Raw genomic sequence first — 19,048 nt, 5'->3', positions numbered from 1 at the left:
TCGCATCCTGTCCATGCTCATGCCCCAGTCAGGGATCTGTTGCTGTACTCTGGCACATGACAGTCTGTCCTGGGTCCTGGCTCTGTTCTGCGCCTATCACATGCGCCTCTCACCTCAGGCCTCTGGGGTAGTCAGCTGTTAAAACAGCGTAAAGCGCATTACTCACATTGCAGCCTGCAATCTGCCACGGTCAGCCATCCCAGCTTGGGAAGGTACACACAGCTTCTGCCCTGTTTTCTCTCCTCCCATCCCCCTCTTCTACTGAAAAATGAAGGAGATAAACAGATTTGTGCTGTTTTGTTGCACAGTGTTATGATGTCGTATGTGCAAACAGCACCAATTCTGCCAAGCGAACTTTATAGTAGACAAGATAATATACTTTACGGGAGGTGGGTTATGGTGAACAAAGAAAGACCTGAAATCATCTCAAGTAACTTTAACTTTATATATATATATATATATATATATATATATATATATATTTATATATATATATATATATATATATATATATATGTATATATGCACACCTTCAGCAACAGAAAAACATGTATAAATGTTTTAATACTCAATTTATTGCTATGTGTTATCTATTGATATACATGTACTGTATATGATAATATTATGATAATAATATGGTAATACTATTAATACTAATAATACAGTGTGTGTATATAATTTTTTTGGCTGACTCTGTAATGTATTGTTCAGCGACTCCATTTATTTTTTACCATCACTGCTTTTTTATCAATTATTAGTTATTTGTTTTATAAAAATCTAATACTCCACATATCTGCAAAATATGCTTATTCTTTAGTTGAATAATTTGTAGAACAAATGTCTCATATAGTGCTATTCAAAAGTGATCAAATGAAGCACCACTGTGAAACACAACTTTAAAATGAATAACTACTTTAAAATGTATTTATTTATTTCTTCATTTATTTATTAGTGTCATGGTCTACAGTAGTTATTAATACCATTAAAAGGTAATAATAATTTTATTGCTGCTGTGACTACACAAATTTTAGGTAAAACATCCCTAAGGTAGCATAGAAGTAACCTCCATCGCTAAACCCGTCATCACACAAATATATACAGTAGGCGATGTGATCTACTCTGTTCATGCACATGCTAGTATCGGTCTATTGACATGTTTGTTTTTCCTCAGTTTAGCCTGGCTGTAGAAATTCCCCCAAAAAGATTGAAATGTTTTTAAATGATTTATGGAACTTGGTTTAATGTCTATAGCGTAGTGGTTCATTCTGTGACCTGGCCCCTCCAGAGCGTTCGAGTCCCACCTTCGGGTCTATATGTGTGGAGTTTGCATGTTCTCCCTGTGCTTGGTGGATTTTCTCCCACAGTTTAAAAACACGCAGATTAGGCTAATTGGCGTTTCCAAATTGACCGTTGTGTGTGTGTGTGTGTGTGTGCGCTTGCATTAAAGCACATAAGTCATTTGGCAATGGAAACGTATTAATGACCGCTAACCTATAAGCAAAGTCCACCAAATTTACTAGTTAGTATGTTTACATGTGCGACCTGTTATAATTATTACATGAAATGTGATTTGCACTGACCTGATCAATGTGTGTACAAGCACTTCAGTGATCTTCTTTATGAGAATTTTTTCTAACGTTCCTGTGGGTATTGGTAGAATAGGCAGAAATAAAACACTCAATAAACCTATTCATGTCAACATCATTTTTTACAGCTTAAAAATAATAACTCATAGCCATCAAAATGATGGTTTATAAATCCTGTCTGGAAAAACTAGTAGTGTGTTATTTTGTTATGTTTAAAAAAAAATGAAACAGATAAGGATTAGTATAAATTAGTCCCAAAACTCATTGTAATTAAACACAAGTATTAAATCCTGCATCTATCATTCTATTAAATAATATTTTGTATTAAGTTTGATCTGGGTTAATATATGTATTAACATTATTTCTTAGAGGCAAGAGGTGTCCAGGTAGTTTAATTACTAAAATGCTAAATATTTAAACTTCCAAATACTAGATAAAAAAAAATAAGCAGCAGTGTGAGTATGTTCATAAACTTTTGAACATCTTTTTTCTTAACACAAAACATCGCAATGTTTTAGGATTTTAATGTAGTAATTATTCTGTAATCTTACCCAGAAATCATGTTTATTGTATATGCTGTTTTTATTCATTTATACTATTCTGTACCATTTTAACATTGTTACAGTTTTTTCCAAAATGTCTCTCTATTTATTATACATGCATACAAATGTTATAACGGAATACAAATCTTTAACATCTGTAGTGCAACCACAGGAATAGCAAACATACACTTACCAATAGGTATTTAGCTATGAAACTGAAGAACATCTGATTAACCATATACATGCAGTGAATAACCCAGTTATCTGTCACAATTATAATGTATAAAGACATAATGTAATAAAATATATTGGCATGTACTGCTTATATGTCTATTTGGATAAGCTGTTACTGCCCAAATCTGATAATGTTTGGACTACGTTATTGTGATGCAGTGATGCAGAATCTATCTGCACACAGGTTGATAAATGATGATGCGAGCAGTTATAAACCAGGACCTTATAATGTTGTCAGTTTTATTGTTCTGTACACTGGGACAGTAAACCATGCATGAAGAGTTTTCTACTCTGCTGTAATGTTAAAATGACAGGCAACATATATCTAAGTTATTGTACTTATTACTATATTACTATGTCCTTATTCCTTCCAGCCTATTTAACCGCTAACATAAATTAAATCTGTTTCATTTCAATTTTTTAACAAATCAGGAGTGTTCAAGTCAAACCGGGACTTGTGATGACCTTTATTGTTAATGAAGGCGTAAAAGCGATTGACATTTACAGAAGACTGTAAGCACAGTACAGCGATGAGAATCATAGCTGCAGTAAAACATTTGAATGGTGCAAACGTTTTAAAGACCATACGTCCGTGAGTGAAGATCCTGGCCGAGGAGCCCACTGCCTCTGTCTGTGGAGACTGTACACACGTTCAATCAATCACCAACTCCACTTGCACATTACAGGAACTCGGATGGGCGCCATATCCCTTATACAGTCCTGATATTGTTCCAAGCCATCTCTGCATGTTTGTGCGTTTTAAAATGTGAAGCAGGCAGTCCGATCATGGCTCTGAGAAAACTTTCTACCCTGAGGATATCCCAAGCACTTGTGCATTAGTGTAGAGACATAAAGGTCGTTTTTACTCTCATATTGATGTTCTGTTATTCTGCACTATGCTAAGTTCCGGTTTGACTTGAATGTCTCTCAGATATTTATAAAATTAGAGAAACCCTGATGAGATGTACATGACTGGACACGGCATGAGGTCATTGTGTAACCTGCAGGACACTGCTCGCTTAAAGTCTCATGTTCAGGCTGCCCACTTGTGTCGTTTCTGATTCCTACTGTTAAGTCTGGCCGAAAAACCACATCATATAAGACTGACTGTACAGAATAGACCAACATTTCCCAAAGCTCTTGGACAGAGCAGTTGAAACATAGCTTATCACCAATTATCTCTTAGCATCCATTGGCATTCATCAGCCTTTACCCAATGCTGAAATCATGCTGTGAATCTTTCGTCTTTCAGTATGCTTGGCAGTTATTCTTCATTGTATCTCTTTTTGCACATTAATGGTTTTCAACCCAAATGTAAAATTAAACCGATCTCTCCCTGCCAAATACAATATACTGTCTAACTGCCCAAGATCTCCAAACAGCAATTCAGTTTGCTGTAACTCTCAATTTGCTGGTCACATAATTCAATTTAAACGAAGGCAACATAAAAGTGACCTCGGCACTCTCATGCACTGCTCGTACAAGAGGTAATGTTGTGTGTGTTTGTGTGTGTGTCGGATGTGGGTGTACAGGGCTGAGGTGGAACAGCTTTCTTTAGAGAAGGAGCACCTGCAGGAGAGCGTGGAGAAGCTACGAGGTCGCTGTCATGAGATGGAGGAACAGTGTGTACAGCATGGGAGAATGCATCAGCGCATGAAACACAGGTATCTATGTATGCACACACAAACACAAAGAAGCATCGCACTCACCTCGTTTTTAAAGCTCGGGGCTTGTGCTTATTTTTATCTTAGAAAGAAAACAAGTCAGTCCTAGAATGATCACGTTCAGTCCATTCTAAATATAGTATGTGCAATATTCCTGGATATGACTATAAATATTTTGGGCCTTAGAAGCAGCAAAAAGGCATAAAATGGACATAAACTGTACACCTGGATTTCTCTGTGCATGACAACGGGTCTCACATACTGTACTGTATATGTAACCTTTAGGTATACCACGTAAAAATAAAATTTTGTGCATAGAGGTAGAAAGTCCTGAAATTGAAAGCAAAAATCTTTCTCTAAAAAAAAAAATCTCTTTTCACTGTGAGTTCAGACATTTTCAAAGTAGATAAGAGAACTGCTGTAACACATCACTCCTACATCATCTAACACTCTCTATACCATGAAGGCTTCGTCGTAGCCTTACTGACCAGTGGACCGTGTGTGAAGTGCCATCTGAGAGAGTGGCGTGTCTATGACAGCAGAGTACAGCAATGTGTGTGTGTGTGTGTAAGTGTGTGTGGATGTGTGTGTGTCAGGCCCGTGTGTTGAGCCACACGTGGCCGCTCGATGCAGGCCTTTAGGGGCGTCTGGCACGCGGCCCAAGTCCGTGCGTGGGCGAGAGAACGAGTGTGGGTGTATCTGCAGCAACTCCAGCCCGAGCCGAGCTTCTGCTGGGAGCACAACATCCGTCTGCTCACGGCACAACCCTCCATATTGTTCAACACCCACTGCCTTAACCCAGCAGCCAGCCAAACAGGAACAAATAAACAGATAGAGCAAGGAGAGAGCTGGGAAAACAAGTTTATAGATACTCACACCTGTTTCACATAAATATTCGAGGTTATATTATAAATAAATTGCATTGGCGGTACTCATCCAGCTTTGAAGGAAGACTCGAATAATGCTGCGTCGAGCCATAAGGAAAACACCCGCACAGGAAATTTCCCCTCCAGGACATGATATCATGTTGACATTTAACTACAGCTTTTACATTGAAATGAACAGCTTTGTATTTTCTTAATTGCTTGCCTTTATATATAGCGAACAGATTGCTGTGCATTTAACCCACACTTTTTTCCCTTTAAGGGGTTTTAGAGGGGAAAGGAATATTAAGTGAGTATGGAAAAAGAATATGCTATAAAAGGCGATAAATTGCTATAAAGTATTTAATAATAATAATAATAATAATAATAAAGAAGCACATTTTCAGTATTTAGGATTTAGTTCATCATTTAGGATGTGCATTAGTGTAAATGATGGTGCTCCGAATGTCACCACCAGAGGGCAGGGTCAATATTTACAGCTTCTACTTGTAGATAGAGATTTTTATTTCTATTTTTTTAGGATTTTTTGGATCGCCCATGTATTCTTTATATACACCACATGTCAGTTATATTAATGAACAAGAATCATTTTTGTGTCTCTCGTTGTACAGGAAACAGAACATGCTCAATTAATGAGAGAAATGTACAGGCTGTAACTCGATTAAAAGAGGATAAAAACACGATGCTATGTAAATGATAAAATGATAAATATTTTATAGAACTTATATAAATGATGATACATGCTTTACATCAGTGTGTATTGCCACAAATATCATCCATATTTTATATGAGGTGGGATAAAAGTTGTGATTGGATGCGTTATTATTTACTATAGTAGAGGATTTTTGTAAACAGTATACAATTAGCATGTATTAAATTATAATCATCACACATTAACATGATCAGCTCAAAAAAAATAAAAAACATGAATTAACCAAGCTAATCAGGACGCCTTTTGTCATATGTTAAATATACTATGATTGTGGAATAAAATCATTTCTAAAATCTGTAGCTAAGATTTTCTCGATCAGCCTGCTCATCACGGAGCAGTAACGAAAGCCTCTCGCACTGATGCCGTAGTAGGAAATGTCATTCCATGTGTAGAAGTGAAACCGCGGGCCTTGTGAATGAGAGGTCTGGTGCTACATGCGTGCTTGCCGCAACGGGTGTCTCCTCCCCGTAGGAGACTTCTTCCTGCTGCCCGTGGGTTAAGGTGTTCGTGTTAATAAGCTGGTGCAAATGGCATCGGCATACATGCAAATAGCCAGGGCCCCACCTCAGATATTCTTGATCGGGCTCGCAATCTGTGCTGCGAAGAGCCGCAACAGCGTGGCACGCATGCAGCATTTGGAAAATCAGCTTGATTTATTTTTACCATTCGAGAGCCAACGCCAAGCAACACAGGGGTTTTCAGCACACAATGTTTCACTCCTGCACATAATTTATTTATTTTTTCTCGCGGTATTAACATATTTTTTTTGCCCGGAGATTGGGGTGAGATATCATAGAAACCCAGCCAGTGAAATATGAATGGATTGGTGTGTTGGCTAGAATTTTTCCTTTTTTTTTGCTTTTCTTTTTTTTTTCCCCTTCTCTGTAATAGCAGTGTTTTTAGGCACATATGCATTTTAATGCTATTTATTTCCTAAATGCTTCCGGAGCACGAGTTCACTGTCCTGTCTGATGGTTGGCGATTACTGAGTAGAAAGTCGTCTTCGCCATCTGAATCAAAACACAGCAGCCAGGACGGAACCATCACTGTCATTATATTATAATAATTATCACCATTTTTTTCAGTTTATTAGTGACTTGTAGGAAAAAATTCTGTTTTATAGAATATTTACATAATACAACACAACAGCAACAATACCGACAGATGGTTATGGTGCTTGTACAGTAAGAGTGCAGTTGTGTAATGATTGTAGTAATTGTTTTTAGGTCTTTTTGAACAGCAGTGAGGACTTATTGCTAAGGAGACATTTCTTTTTATTCGAGATCATAATGCATGTTTTATAATGCCGGAATAAAGTTTTCTCACGTTCTAAGCTCTGTTCGTATGAGTGTTATTTTCATATTTAGCAATTTCCATACAAGCTACATTTCAACAAGTCTTTTTAAATCATCCTCTTTGCTTTAAGAATGATTTGCTTGGATTATTTTTTTTTTTACGCCTAAGCTTAAAGCATCTCTGCATAGTTGCGAAGCAGTAAATGAGAGTTTGGATGGATGAAAACGATCAGGTTTTTGGCAGTTTACCATTTCACATATCTCGCCCGTGTAGATTTCAATCCCAGTGCACATAAGAGTCACAATCTACCATCACTCACTCTCTCACACACACACACACACACACACGCGTGCGCGCATGCGAAGACACACACCACATCTGCTAGCGTGCCCCTCCACCAATTATCACCCTGCCTCATCAACATACCATATACACACGCATACAAACACACACTCATAGATGCAAACACACTTGTGCTTTAAAGCAGTGCGGTAATGTATACGCAGATGTGTGGCTAAATCTACAGGCTTCTGCCAGCCAAATGGTGACATAAAGAAAGATGGTTGTGGCGTCTGGACGTGCATCGAGTGTAGCTAGGATCGGGGGCCGTGTGTGTGTGTGTCTGTGTGTGTGTGTGTGTGTGTGTGTGCATGTGCGTGTGGCTTTAGCACTCCTCACTAGACTGAGGGAGACGGTGTAAGGGAACAAATGGGCGCGTGCAGCAGGGCCGGGAACAGCCGTGCTGCTGCCGGGGAGATGACTGAGCCCCGGGCGAGAGCTGCTTCATCTGGTTCCCTGCCACCCCCCTTTTACCCTCTTATTGCAAATGTGTGCGTGTGTGTCTACGAGAGAGACACAGGACGCACACACATAACCGCTCTCCTAACATTCCGCCAAGAGCAAGGAGCCTCAGTAAACTTTTCACTTGCAAATGAAGTTGGCAAGGAGAGGATAAGCTGCAGCATGTGTGATGCGGCTTACACTCGTCAGTGATTATTTAGCATCCTTCTGTATGATGTTTGTGGTCTTAACTATGTAAAATCTTTTTATGCTAATGATTGCGTTTTTGGCCGAAGATCGCTCCAGAATAACATGCATTACAAAAGGTACCTTCTTGTAACTAAATTACTTATAAGGCGTATAAAGCTGTCATTAATTTGCAGCTCTTTTAGGTGTAGGTTTTTTAGTGTCGGATACAAATTTTTTATGTTTCTGCTTGTGTTGCTCATACGGACTGGTTTAATTAATAATTCATTTCTTATGCTTTATCAGGCTTTGTTGTATTAATATATGTGTATGTAATGTATATTAAAGGGATAGTTTTTTTTTTTCCTCCCTAAAGTCTGACTTGAGGTGCAATAAGTTCGATGAAGTCGGTCACCCGGAAAGCGAGGACTATGTAAGTAATCGGGGCCAGGTTCCACAACCCTAGTAGGTCTGTGCAGAAATGATGGAGTTGGTATCTTTCAAAGTTTCAGTGTATTTAGTACAGATTTAACTCTTTTATTTTACCCGACATAGACATGCAGCTATTTCCGGTGAAAAAAAAAAAAGTAACATTTTATACTAAATACAGCATAACTTTGAAATATACCGACATGATTTAGCTCAGTGGGACTGCAAAAACTTTGTATGCATGGAACGAGAGCTGTGGAATTTGACCACCATGACTTACACTGTAATCTCGTTCCGGCTGACAGACTTCACAGAGCAGGAAAACTAATAACGACTAATGTGCTTATGTTCACCTCAAATCAGACTTCAGAAAATCGATACTATCCCTTTAAAATAATTAAAGACGTTTATGTTAAATATTAAAGTACTCAGAAAAAACATTTATTTATTGAAAGAAACATGAATAAAATGTAGTGGACTTAATCTTAATGATTCTTGCTGTGTTGATATCCTGCGTTAAATGTTACAGTTACATCTAAGGCTCATCCTTTTCTGTCTAATAGAATGAGTAGCTCCAAACTTTTCCTTGTTTAAACAAAAAGTTTTACTAAACTCCCTCATTCTGTGGCCCAACATATGCCACCTTACGCCTGCCTGTTATCCCCTCACCCTCACTCTGCACTTGACTTCACAGATTCTATTTTCAGAGATCAAGAATGACAGGTGGTGTAAAACATCAACCTACTTTGGTGTGGCATCGAAACTGCACAGTTGCAGTGCTCCATACTGAAACTAGGGGGCAGCAGTGTGCCTCTCCACCCTCCTCCCACACTTGAGCCCCTCCATGACCAGCTGTCCCATGATGCCCGCGGCTCGGTGGCCTGCTGGAGGAGAGGTGTGGCGTTCTGGCTCCGCTCGTGTACCGAGCGCATCCCAAGGCAAGCTGTAAAATGTTCCACAGTGCATCCATGCGCTTCTTGTCTAGCACAAGGGTCTTGTTTATGACACCAAAAAGTGCTCACTGTGCTCCTTTAAAAGGCCCTCGGTGCAAGCTTTCAGGAAAATAACAGCTGACAGTGGTTAAATGGTCTAACTCGGCCCGAGGTGCAGGTGTTGGTGAACGTACAGATGCACGCATGCACACAGAGCGCTGCTGCTAAATGGAAATGAGGTTTTTAGTTGCAGGATGTGTTAAGAGCCGCACACATGATGGTGCATCCTGCAAGGAAGCGTTTGCTTGTTTAGATCTTAGCAGAACAGAAGTTTAGAAGAAGCATTAAGTTTGTGGAAAATTAATATAGATAAAAAAAAAAAGACAAAATAAAACAACAGTTTATTAAAAAAAAAAAAAAAAAAAAAAGGTTAACTGATACCTGACTCTTCTCCTAAAGGTGCGAATAGGTGAGCCTGGTGTGTTAAGCAGACCTGCTATTTAAAAATTCTTTTTTTTTGTCTTAGACATTCCAACAACAAACATGAGGGGGAAAAAAACATTCTGTATGTTTTTTAATAATAATAAAATAAACTGCTAGAATTTTCCCTGATGTGACCTCATATCAGGAGGTACCTCCCCCCCAGTTTGTTGCTTTGCTCTGGTGGGTAATGTCTCAGCAATTACATGGACACCTTGGACATAGACAGTCCGTTCAGAGGAGGAGTTAAATAAAGAGGTCTAAAAATATTCTTGTCTCAGGTATATTTCAGCTGGAGCACAGAACTTTTTAAAGAAATTGCGAAATATGGGACCTTTAAATAAGAAATTAAAGCTGATTTTTAAAAACAAACTCTTATAAAAAAGTTTCAGGAAAGTACATTTCCTCAGGTATAAAGGATATTCTGTGATTAGACGATAACATTTTGCTACATATATTTTTTGATTAGGTAATCATTTGTTATACTTTTGTTTGTAAGCATTTACTAGATGCAGAGTTTTGATAGGTCTCCTTACTATTAAACTTACTGTCAGTGTTTTACCCCAGTATATCTGAATAAGTAAATATGTGAAGATCAGCCCAGGATTTATAGATCAATATAGCCAGACTGTTGCAGCTTCTATTGTTTCGGGTCACCCTCTGGCTTCGGACAGGTGGGCTTCACGACATTCCCTACGACTCATAAGGAGGAAACTGGCTGCCATTTCGGGTCAAATCATCTGGTTCTAGCGCCTCCGGATTCCTTTTTTTCCATCCTGGTGAGCTTCTGTTTGAGCTGCCTCTGGATTCCAGTTTTCCTCCAATCTCGAACCGCTCTCGCCCACTCTGAGCGGAGGAGAAGCCAATTCTCATAAATACAGATGGAGCGGTAAACACTAAGGATATCTTTAGACTTATGTAAATTCAGTGTTCTGGAGCATTAGCCTAGTGTTAAATTGTGAAATTCAAAAAGCACGAGCTTCAGTTAGAGGACTGAGGTGCTTAGTACCATCACGAAGCACTTTATATTCATACAGACACAAGAGAATTGAAACTTTTTTCGCTATTTTTTTGTGTCTGGTCACGAAACCTACTTTTCTGATCTGTCTACTGCTGTAATGAAATGAAAATTAAAAAAACGAATCACCAACATCCAACCAATCGGGGCGAGAAAGCACCTGTCCCTGTCACGTTGCATGCCTAGACCCGCACTAGCAGACTAAGTTGAGACTGCATGCCTATATATTTTGGTGTCACTGCGCTGTGGGGACGCTGAAGGCTGTGGCTGGATTTGTTTGGATTTTTTTTTCTTTAATTCGTGCAAATGAAAACAACAATGCTGTTTATCAGTAGAATTAAAGAGTTTTTAGTAAACTTATGATGTTTCCCCCTCCCACTCTGTGACTCCTTGGTATCAGAAACCCCTTCTTGTGTGTGCATGTGATCTGGGCATCATTAAATGTGGATACTTATGTTAGCCGAGAGGAAGCCATGCTTTATTCTCGTTCCTATCTGCATGCTAGCGCTCGAGTAGGCACGTCGCCAGCCCCTTTTTTTATCACATTAATTTTTTTCTGAATTCCTGGGAACTCTGATCGCAGTAGAACGGCCTCATGGGAGAAGGAGGAAAGCGGAGGCAGCAGTAGCAGCAGTTCAGCGCGGGTTACAGAGGCACGCCGTGTGTGTGTGTTTGAGAACTAGAGAGAGAGAGCTGTGCTGGCTTCAGTTAGTCTGGGAGCCAGCAGATGGTGTCCTTTCACCAGGGCCAGCAGGGAAGCAGAGAATGGGGGGACAGTCTGCCCCCTGTCCACCCTCACACTCTCTGTCTTTCTCTCTCTTTCACATGCAGGCCCAGCAGTGGGCAGAGGCAGCAGTGGCCAGGCTGCTCCAGCTCAGGCCAGCCCCATGCGCTAAGCTGTATTAAAACCTAATTAAGTTGCGTGCCAGTAAATAGGGGGAGGTTATTGGATTTGCTGCCTTAGCTGCTGGATGGCCTTCTAATTTAATCAGACCCCTGTCGCTCGTCCAGCTTCAACCAGAGCTGAGGAGTTCGCCCTCTTTTTTCACCCTGTCTTTCTTTTGATTTGGACGAGTCAAGCACACACTAATGCACTAATCCTGGGCTGTGTGTGTGTGTATGTGTGTGTTTGAGAAGCAAGAGGTCAACCCCCTCAATGGATCAGACACTCACATGTGAGAGTGTGCAGGGTTTGTTGGTGCAGCTTCAGAGCACTGGGATTGTGTAATAGGTTAATTCGCTGCATATGCCTGCAGTGGTGAAGAGGTAAAGGTGATGCGGATTGTGTTTGGGTATACGAGGGAATTAACTACCTAATTACACAACATTCTTAACTGCTTTAACACACTTGACCCTGGGTTGTGCCTTTGGCTGCTGTTCCTGACTGCATTTGTACAAAAAAAAAAAAAAAGGACTTGATAATGGCCAGAATGATCTTAATGAATGATTTTATTCAGCATCGAAATCACAATTATTTCAGCAAATCGCAATTCTTCAGCTGATTTAGGGATATTTTTTCCCATTGCACTTTATTTTAATGAATTGTGGGCATTGTGCATTTAATGCCTGTAATTGTTTTAAAATGAATAAATATTAAATTAATTTAAATATTCAAAATAAGATACTGAATGTAAAACACCTACAATTATTCAGTGCAATGGATTCAGTATAATTATTCAATATAACTTGACATATAAAAAAATATTAACTTTGTTTAAAAGTGTAATATTAAATTCCTTGAATTTTTAGTTAATTTTGCAGCAAGAAAAAAATTACCTTTTTAACCTGGTAATCCGTATATGTTTATAAAATATGTGTAGCAGTTATGGAATATATTGCTTACACACCCAGTGACTGTACATCACCTGTGTCAATCCTTCTGCTCGGTACTCTACATGAATAGAAAAGGTACCAGAATTATTTGAGAATAATCCCAGCTTGAATCAGTGCGAGTGAGTCAGGTATAGCTGTTACGGGAAAAATAATAAAAGCAGAGTGGTATAATAATAACAGCACATCTGGAAGGGTTTTATTGCTTTTTTTCCATGACAGACTTCCAGCAATTTTGTATTTTTATGAAACTTAATGAAGAACATTTTACAGATATTTATTGTTTGGAATCTTTAATATTGAAGAAATTCCAAGTTTCTGTTATCTATTTAGTTATGACAATTCAAGCCTCCATTGTAGCATCTCAAACCTCTCTTCTTTACTCTTTCATAAATTTGATGGAAAAAAAGGCAAAAAAAAACCTGCTCTATTCTAAAGACTGAAGTCCATCCATAAATAATATAAGCATCTACTTACGAAACTCTTCACCTTATGCGCTGTTATAGGTAAGAATATTTATTTATTTTAATTCATAAAATGATTTTAATTAAATGAAGATTATCATGATAATTGGTTAATCAACAAAAACCTGTGATTTGCCCTGAAGCCAGCACTTCTGCCAGACCTGTGCTAATATATACTCATGTAAGTCCGCACCTTCTGACCAATCAGATTAGAGAATTTAACAGGTGTTTAGTACAACTTTAAATAATTGTAACTGCATTGCCATTAATATAATCATAATAAGTTAATGAACAATTAGAAAAGGATGAAACGGTATTTTTATATGTTTAAGATACGTTTCCACAGACTTTACAACTTGAGAATCTTTTGGGGATGCTAGCTGTGTTCCCTGTGTATATTGGGCGTATTTATCAAACCGTGGGTGTCGTATCTGTCAACAATTGACACCACATGCATTGCGCATCTTCTTTGGCCATTTTGATTCACCACCCTCTTTAACTAAAACAGATACTGTACTCTACATGAGTCTGTAGACAGAGATGGGGACAATAGCAGGGAGTTGAGTGAGAGCCAGGCTCTGGAGGTGGGCAGCAGCAGTGGCGCCAGTCTCCCACAAAGCAGGGCCTTAGCCTGGCACAAACTGCCCTCCATCCAGTCAGTGAGGGGATGATGGGAAAAGAAAGAAGATCAGAAGAAGAAACGGAGGCCTGTGCATCAGACTCGCTGCCCATTGAAGCTCAGACTAAGCAGCTTCTTCCAGCTCTAGCGCACAGTGAAAAATAAGAGAGGGGGGCAAAAAGAAAGAGCAAAGAATGACATTGAAAGACAGATTATTGTTAAGCGTGAGGGACCAAATCTAGGAGCATTTGCCCACCACAGCCTAAGCAGCCTGCTCCAGTTCCCACAGGAGGGAGCAAGGGATAAGTGGGGGTGTAGGGGTAGAGAGAGAGAGAGAGAAAGAGAGAGACAGAGAAGAGGGCCTGCACAGACGGCAGTAGCCCCAGCCAGCAGGAGCAGGGCATCTGTCTTCCCCCTAAGCAACGGCTAGAGGCCTTCCCTCTCCTCGCTCTGTCCTCCGGAGCTGGAGAAGCAGCTCTGTGTGTGTCTCTCTCTTGGCTCTGACATGCTGCTACGCAGAGAGAGAGATCTGGGACATGCTCACAGTGGAACCAAAGAGCAGGCTGCAGGGAAAAACGAGGATTTCCCAACCACATCTACATATTTACTTAAAACAGCCCTCTAGCTCCACTGCACCAGACTTGATTTCTTTATTCAGGTGTATAGGGAACTGGATCGAACAAACGTGAAACACTGATGGAACGTTTTCACACTTGCTCTAGTTCCCTAATTTGAGCCTGTATGCGTGGAGAGGAACGGATCTCATGTCCATGTGAGACACTAGTCTAGTCTCGCTTTGCGTGACCTCAGGTGCAGACTGTACTATGAATGAAAACAAATTATGTAAATTTGGTCAAACTTGTCACATGCATGCCCCATAATGGTCCACCGAGAAGACCAAATGTCTTAACACCACACCTTGAATTCCGTACTCATTTGTGTGTATTATTAGTGAATCTTCACTTTTCAGAGCTGCAGTTAATTTTATTTATCTTTATTATCAGCCTTAAAATAAAAAGGTTTTTTTTGCATTTATAGTCACATATTATGTGGTGGGATGTCCACAGGACATTTAACCTATACTGTAGCTACTTGATCAATGGTAGCCAGGCCTGGTTACAATTCATGTGAAGTCTTGATCAGATTGTTTCTCTCATGTTGGAATAAATATATTATCTCTGCATGTTTTCCCCATGTAAGGGTGACATTAGGTGGCATGACAAGTTTTAAGAAAGAAAAATTTTGTTCCCGTTCCCAATCGGTAAACTCCATAAGAACACCTCTCTCAACTCTCTGATTACTTTGGATTTTTATCCACTCTGCTTTTGGCTGAGTAAAAAGCACGGGTTGGTTCACTACTTCACATCTAACCAATCATTGATGAGGCTGAAATCATAGGCAAGGATTACTGAGAAGTTGTGAAGTCTAACCTAACCTAAAATAATACAAATACTACTTTCACTTCTTCTGTTATAGTTCTGCCAGATTAAATGCTTTACAGCCAGCAGAACCACTTTGCACATGTGAAAAAAAGTTCTATTCTAATGAAATGTTTTGTGCATGTAAACACATCTTATCAGATCAAGTCCATACGGTTAAGTTCAAATCTCTAACTGTAATGCTTTCATTCGGTCCATGTAAAAGTATTTTTTTTTTCAAGATTCAAGATTTTTATTGTCATATATACCTAGGTACAATGAAATTCTTATTTTGTCTTAGCCTCTTAAGAACAAAGAGGTAGAAGGGCAGTGAAGAATAAAATTACAGTAAGAGATGAATATAAATAAGAAGCAACAACAAAAAAAGTAGAATAGAATTTTAAATTTACAGTGTAAAGATCCCATAATACAGTATGGTTTAACAACCATTTCCTAGTACACTGTGGTACAAGTAAACAAATAAAATGACAAAGTGGAGGTAAAGTGACGAGTGGAGGCAACGTGATTCAATGTATAATACTGTATGTAAACTGTCGCAGTTTCCTAATCCAGATAACATGGAGTTGTGCAAGATAGTCCACTGGAAAGTTCAGGGTACATTTGAGCATGAGTACCCTAAACTTTACATTTTATTTGAGTCCTGCAATGTGCCCATGGCATCAGGAAAGAAAAAAATCCTTTGGTGGGATAACCTGGTCATTCAGTACATTCAGGTAGTTAGCTGACTATGCATCACTATGCTGATGGCAGTCTGCTTTATGTGGACTGTCTCTTTTAGGGATGCCTTTTAGATATTAATCCCTGGATGTCACAAAACCTTTGACACATTCAATTCAGTTCAATTTAATTTTATTTGTATAGGGCTCTTAACAATTGTCATTGTCGCAAAGGAGCTATACACAATCAAAAGAAATCACGGAAGTTTGTTTGAAATGTAAATGTGTATGAATCAAAATGATCGGATTGTCCCTGATGAGCAAGTCGAGGGCGGCAGTGGCAAGGAAAAACTCCCTGAGGAAGAACCCTTGGAATGAATCAGACTCAACAGGGAACCCAGCCTCATTTGGGTGATAATGGATAGCATGGATTGATCTGCATTCATACAGTGTGTTAGGTGGCTGGCAAGTCCTCAGAGAACACATAAACAGGATAAAATCGAGATCACATTCTGGGGTCAACGGCCTAAAGAGAAATACTGGTCCTAAAATTAAATTCTTTAGGACTTATCCCAAGTCAACATGTCAATGCCAGAAGCTTAGACTCAGATTTAAATTTTAAGCTTCATGTAGGGTTTGGTACCAAATCAACGATCATCTCAAAAATAACACTAAAGTGCACTCAAGACACAGAGGGTCAGCCTATTGTAATGCTCTTCTAACCGGTCTAATAAAAATGTTACACACATACTGTACAAACGTGTTATATATACATACATGTATAACTTTTTTAACTTTTCTGGCACTGGTTTGATTGAAAAGAACGATGTAAAAAACGACCATGTATTCCACAAAGTACAAATAATATTTCTTAAAAAACTTGATAAGGGTATGTTTGATTAGTGCATCTCCCTGCAGCTTTAAATGTGTTTTTAAATTCTGCAAATCTTTTGTAATGACTATGAACCTTTGAGTCCTTGTGCAGATTTCTCTAGCCTTGATTCAGTCTGTGAGGAAACACTGTGTGAATGCAGCATAGAGTTAGTTTATTTGGCTTATTTTTGGTTGTGGGTCTGTATACATTAATTAGCCACACCACCATGGCAAGGTGAATTGAGTAACATTAATAATTATATACAGTACCAGTAAAGTGGTGACAGGATCATTTGCACTCAAGGCTCATTTATGTCTGTGAAGACCAGTCAGGTCAAGTCAGGTTAATTACACTAGTCCATTAGGTCCAATCCCACAAAAAAAAGTCAACATATCACAAACTGCTGAAAAAGTCAATGCTCGTTATGATAGAATGCCACCAGACCACCCAGTGCACCACAGCCCACCATGCACAAGGCCCAGCAGGCAAAGGGCCAAATCTGGCCTCTAAATTCCAATCCAGTTGAGCACCTATGGGATGCTCAGGACAAACGAGTCCAGTCCATGGAGGGGCCAGACACTACAGCACATCCCTACTGGTCGTGTGGAGGCATGCCCCAAGAGCCCAGAGCCACCCAGGCAGCACAAGGGGAACCTACACAATATTGAGCTTAATGTTTTGCTTTGGAGTGTTATGGCTGATCGGCATTGTATTTGTTCTTTAAGGCATAATTTGGCAACAATTTTTGCAACTAGAGTAAGGAAACCACTTGATATAAGCTGAGACCAAATGCTACATTTTGTAAAGATACATCTAATTCCCATTCCTGGTGTTTTTGCGTCAGGGCGAAAGAGTTGATGTTTTTTTTACCAAAAAATAAATAAATATATATATATATATATATATATATATATATATATATATATATATATATATATTTTATTATATATATATATATATATATATATATATATATTTTATTATATATATATATATATATATATATATATTTTTTTTTTACAGATTTTTAAAATTTTTTAGTCGTGGGCAATTCCTTCCCGTCACTAGGGGGCTCCCACATTAGGGCTACTACTACGGGAGGCCTCAAAGATTATCACGTGTTTCCTCCGAACCGTGTGATGCCATCCTACCGCATCTTTTCGAACTGCTTGCTCACGCACCGTTAGGGGCGGAGTAACACACTCGGAGGAAAGCGCTAGCCGCTCATTCCGCGTACGTGAGCTCACAGATGCCCTGATTGCCTGTAGAGCCGTGATTAATGTGGGAGCACAAAGTACCTCTCATCCCTCCCCTCTGAGAGAGCTCGGCCAATCAGCTCTCTCTAGACCTTCTGCTGTGAGAGGTAACGGCATCACCCGGGAATCGAACAAGTGATCTCCGGATGATAGGGCGAGCACTTTACCACTGCGCCACTCGGAGGCCTGAAAGAGTTGATGTTTTAAATAGTAAATTAAACTTAGCTTTTAATTTGGCTTTTGATTAGAACTGTCATATTATTTTGTGTTATTCCTTCTCATACATTCCATGAGTGCTGATAGAGTACAGCAGCACTGGGACATTTAGCTACATGTGTCACTCTACGTCACAGGTGTTCTAATAATCATCAATTACACTGCAGTTGACCAGCTTAACGCTAGTTCTGCCAGTTGCGAAAGCATATGTGATGGCAGAGCCAAATAGCTGGGTAAATAAAGAAACAAATCATAATCTGTTAATGATAAATGTTGTTTGTCAGACCTGTTGTATAAAAGCAACATTGAGGGTTGCTGTTGTGCTGGATATCAGCACGGCTGTAATATTTTCAGCAGTCAGGCTAAAAGATGAATAATGAATAATATTTATTGTCTCACAATTTACTAGCAGATGTGAATATATTTTCACCATTGATCTGCTGCTTGGAAGGGTAGATTTTTTTTTTTTTGTGAAACAAACATTGTAATGAAACCATTTAGAAGGTAAAACTAAGTGTGTGCTGGAGTGTTTGGGCCAAGTGATAAAAAGCCCTGAGGAATTGGGTTAGCAGGTGGAGCTGGTGAAAACTCGTGTCCCTTTACATCGACCCATTCTGGGTATGAAGTTGTGTTTACGCTGTCTCTTGTGCAAGACTTGTTATACTGTAATTAGGGTTGCACTGAATGTTTTCACCCCAAATAGCAAAAATAGCACATTCACTGTTTGGCTGAATGAGGAAGGATGCTAATGAGGGAATGATGCAGAATATTTGGTCTGATTACGCCTCGCTCTTCAGTTACAACAACACTACAGACAAGTAAGTAAACACAATGAACATACGTAGAAAGTTCATTGCTTCATAACACTTTTGTTGTTATTGTTGCAAAAGGTTTTGCTTAAAAAAGCTGTGCAATTTATTAGACAATTTAATTGCTCTTTTATTGGTTGAT

The 19,048-nt window shown here is 39.1% G+C and overlaps 1 protein-coding gene across 1 annotated transcript in view; it reads left to right on the top strand.

Annotated features, from left to right (window-relative positions):
- sdccag8 (SHH signaling and ciliogenesis regulator sdccag8) overlaps positions 1-19,048 on the top strand; it is a 54,659-nt gene that overhangs the window by 30,561 nt on the left and 5,050 nt on the right. The window contains exon 16 of the mRNA XM_053501715.1: positions 3,895-4,026. Coding sequence (XP_053357690.1) covers positions 3,895-4,026 — 132 coding nt within the window. The remainder of the gene's footprint in view (positions 1-3,894; positions 4,027-19,048) is intronic.

Source organism: Clarias gariepinus, chromosome 8, assembly GCF_024256425.1.
Source record: "Clarias gariepinus isolate MV-2021 ecotype Netherlands chromosome 8, CGAR_prim_01v2, whole genome shotgun sequence".
NCBI lineage: Eukaryota > Metazoa > Chordata > Actinopteri > Siluriformes > Clariidae > Clarias > Clarias gariepinus.
Note: the sequence above shows the minus strand (reverse complement) of the source record. Positions and strands in the feature narration are given on the sequence as shown.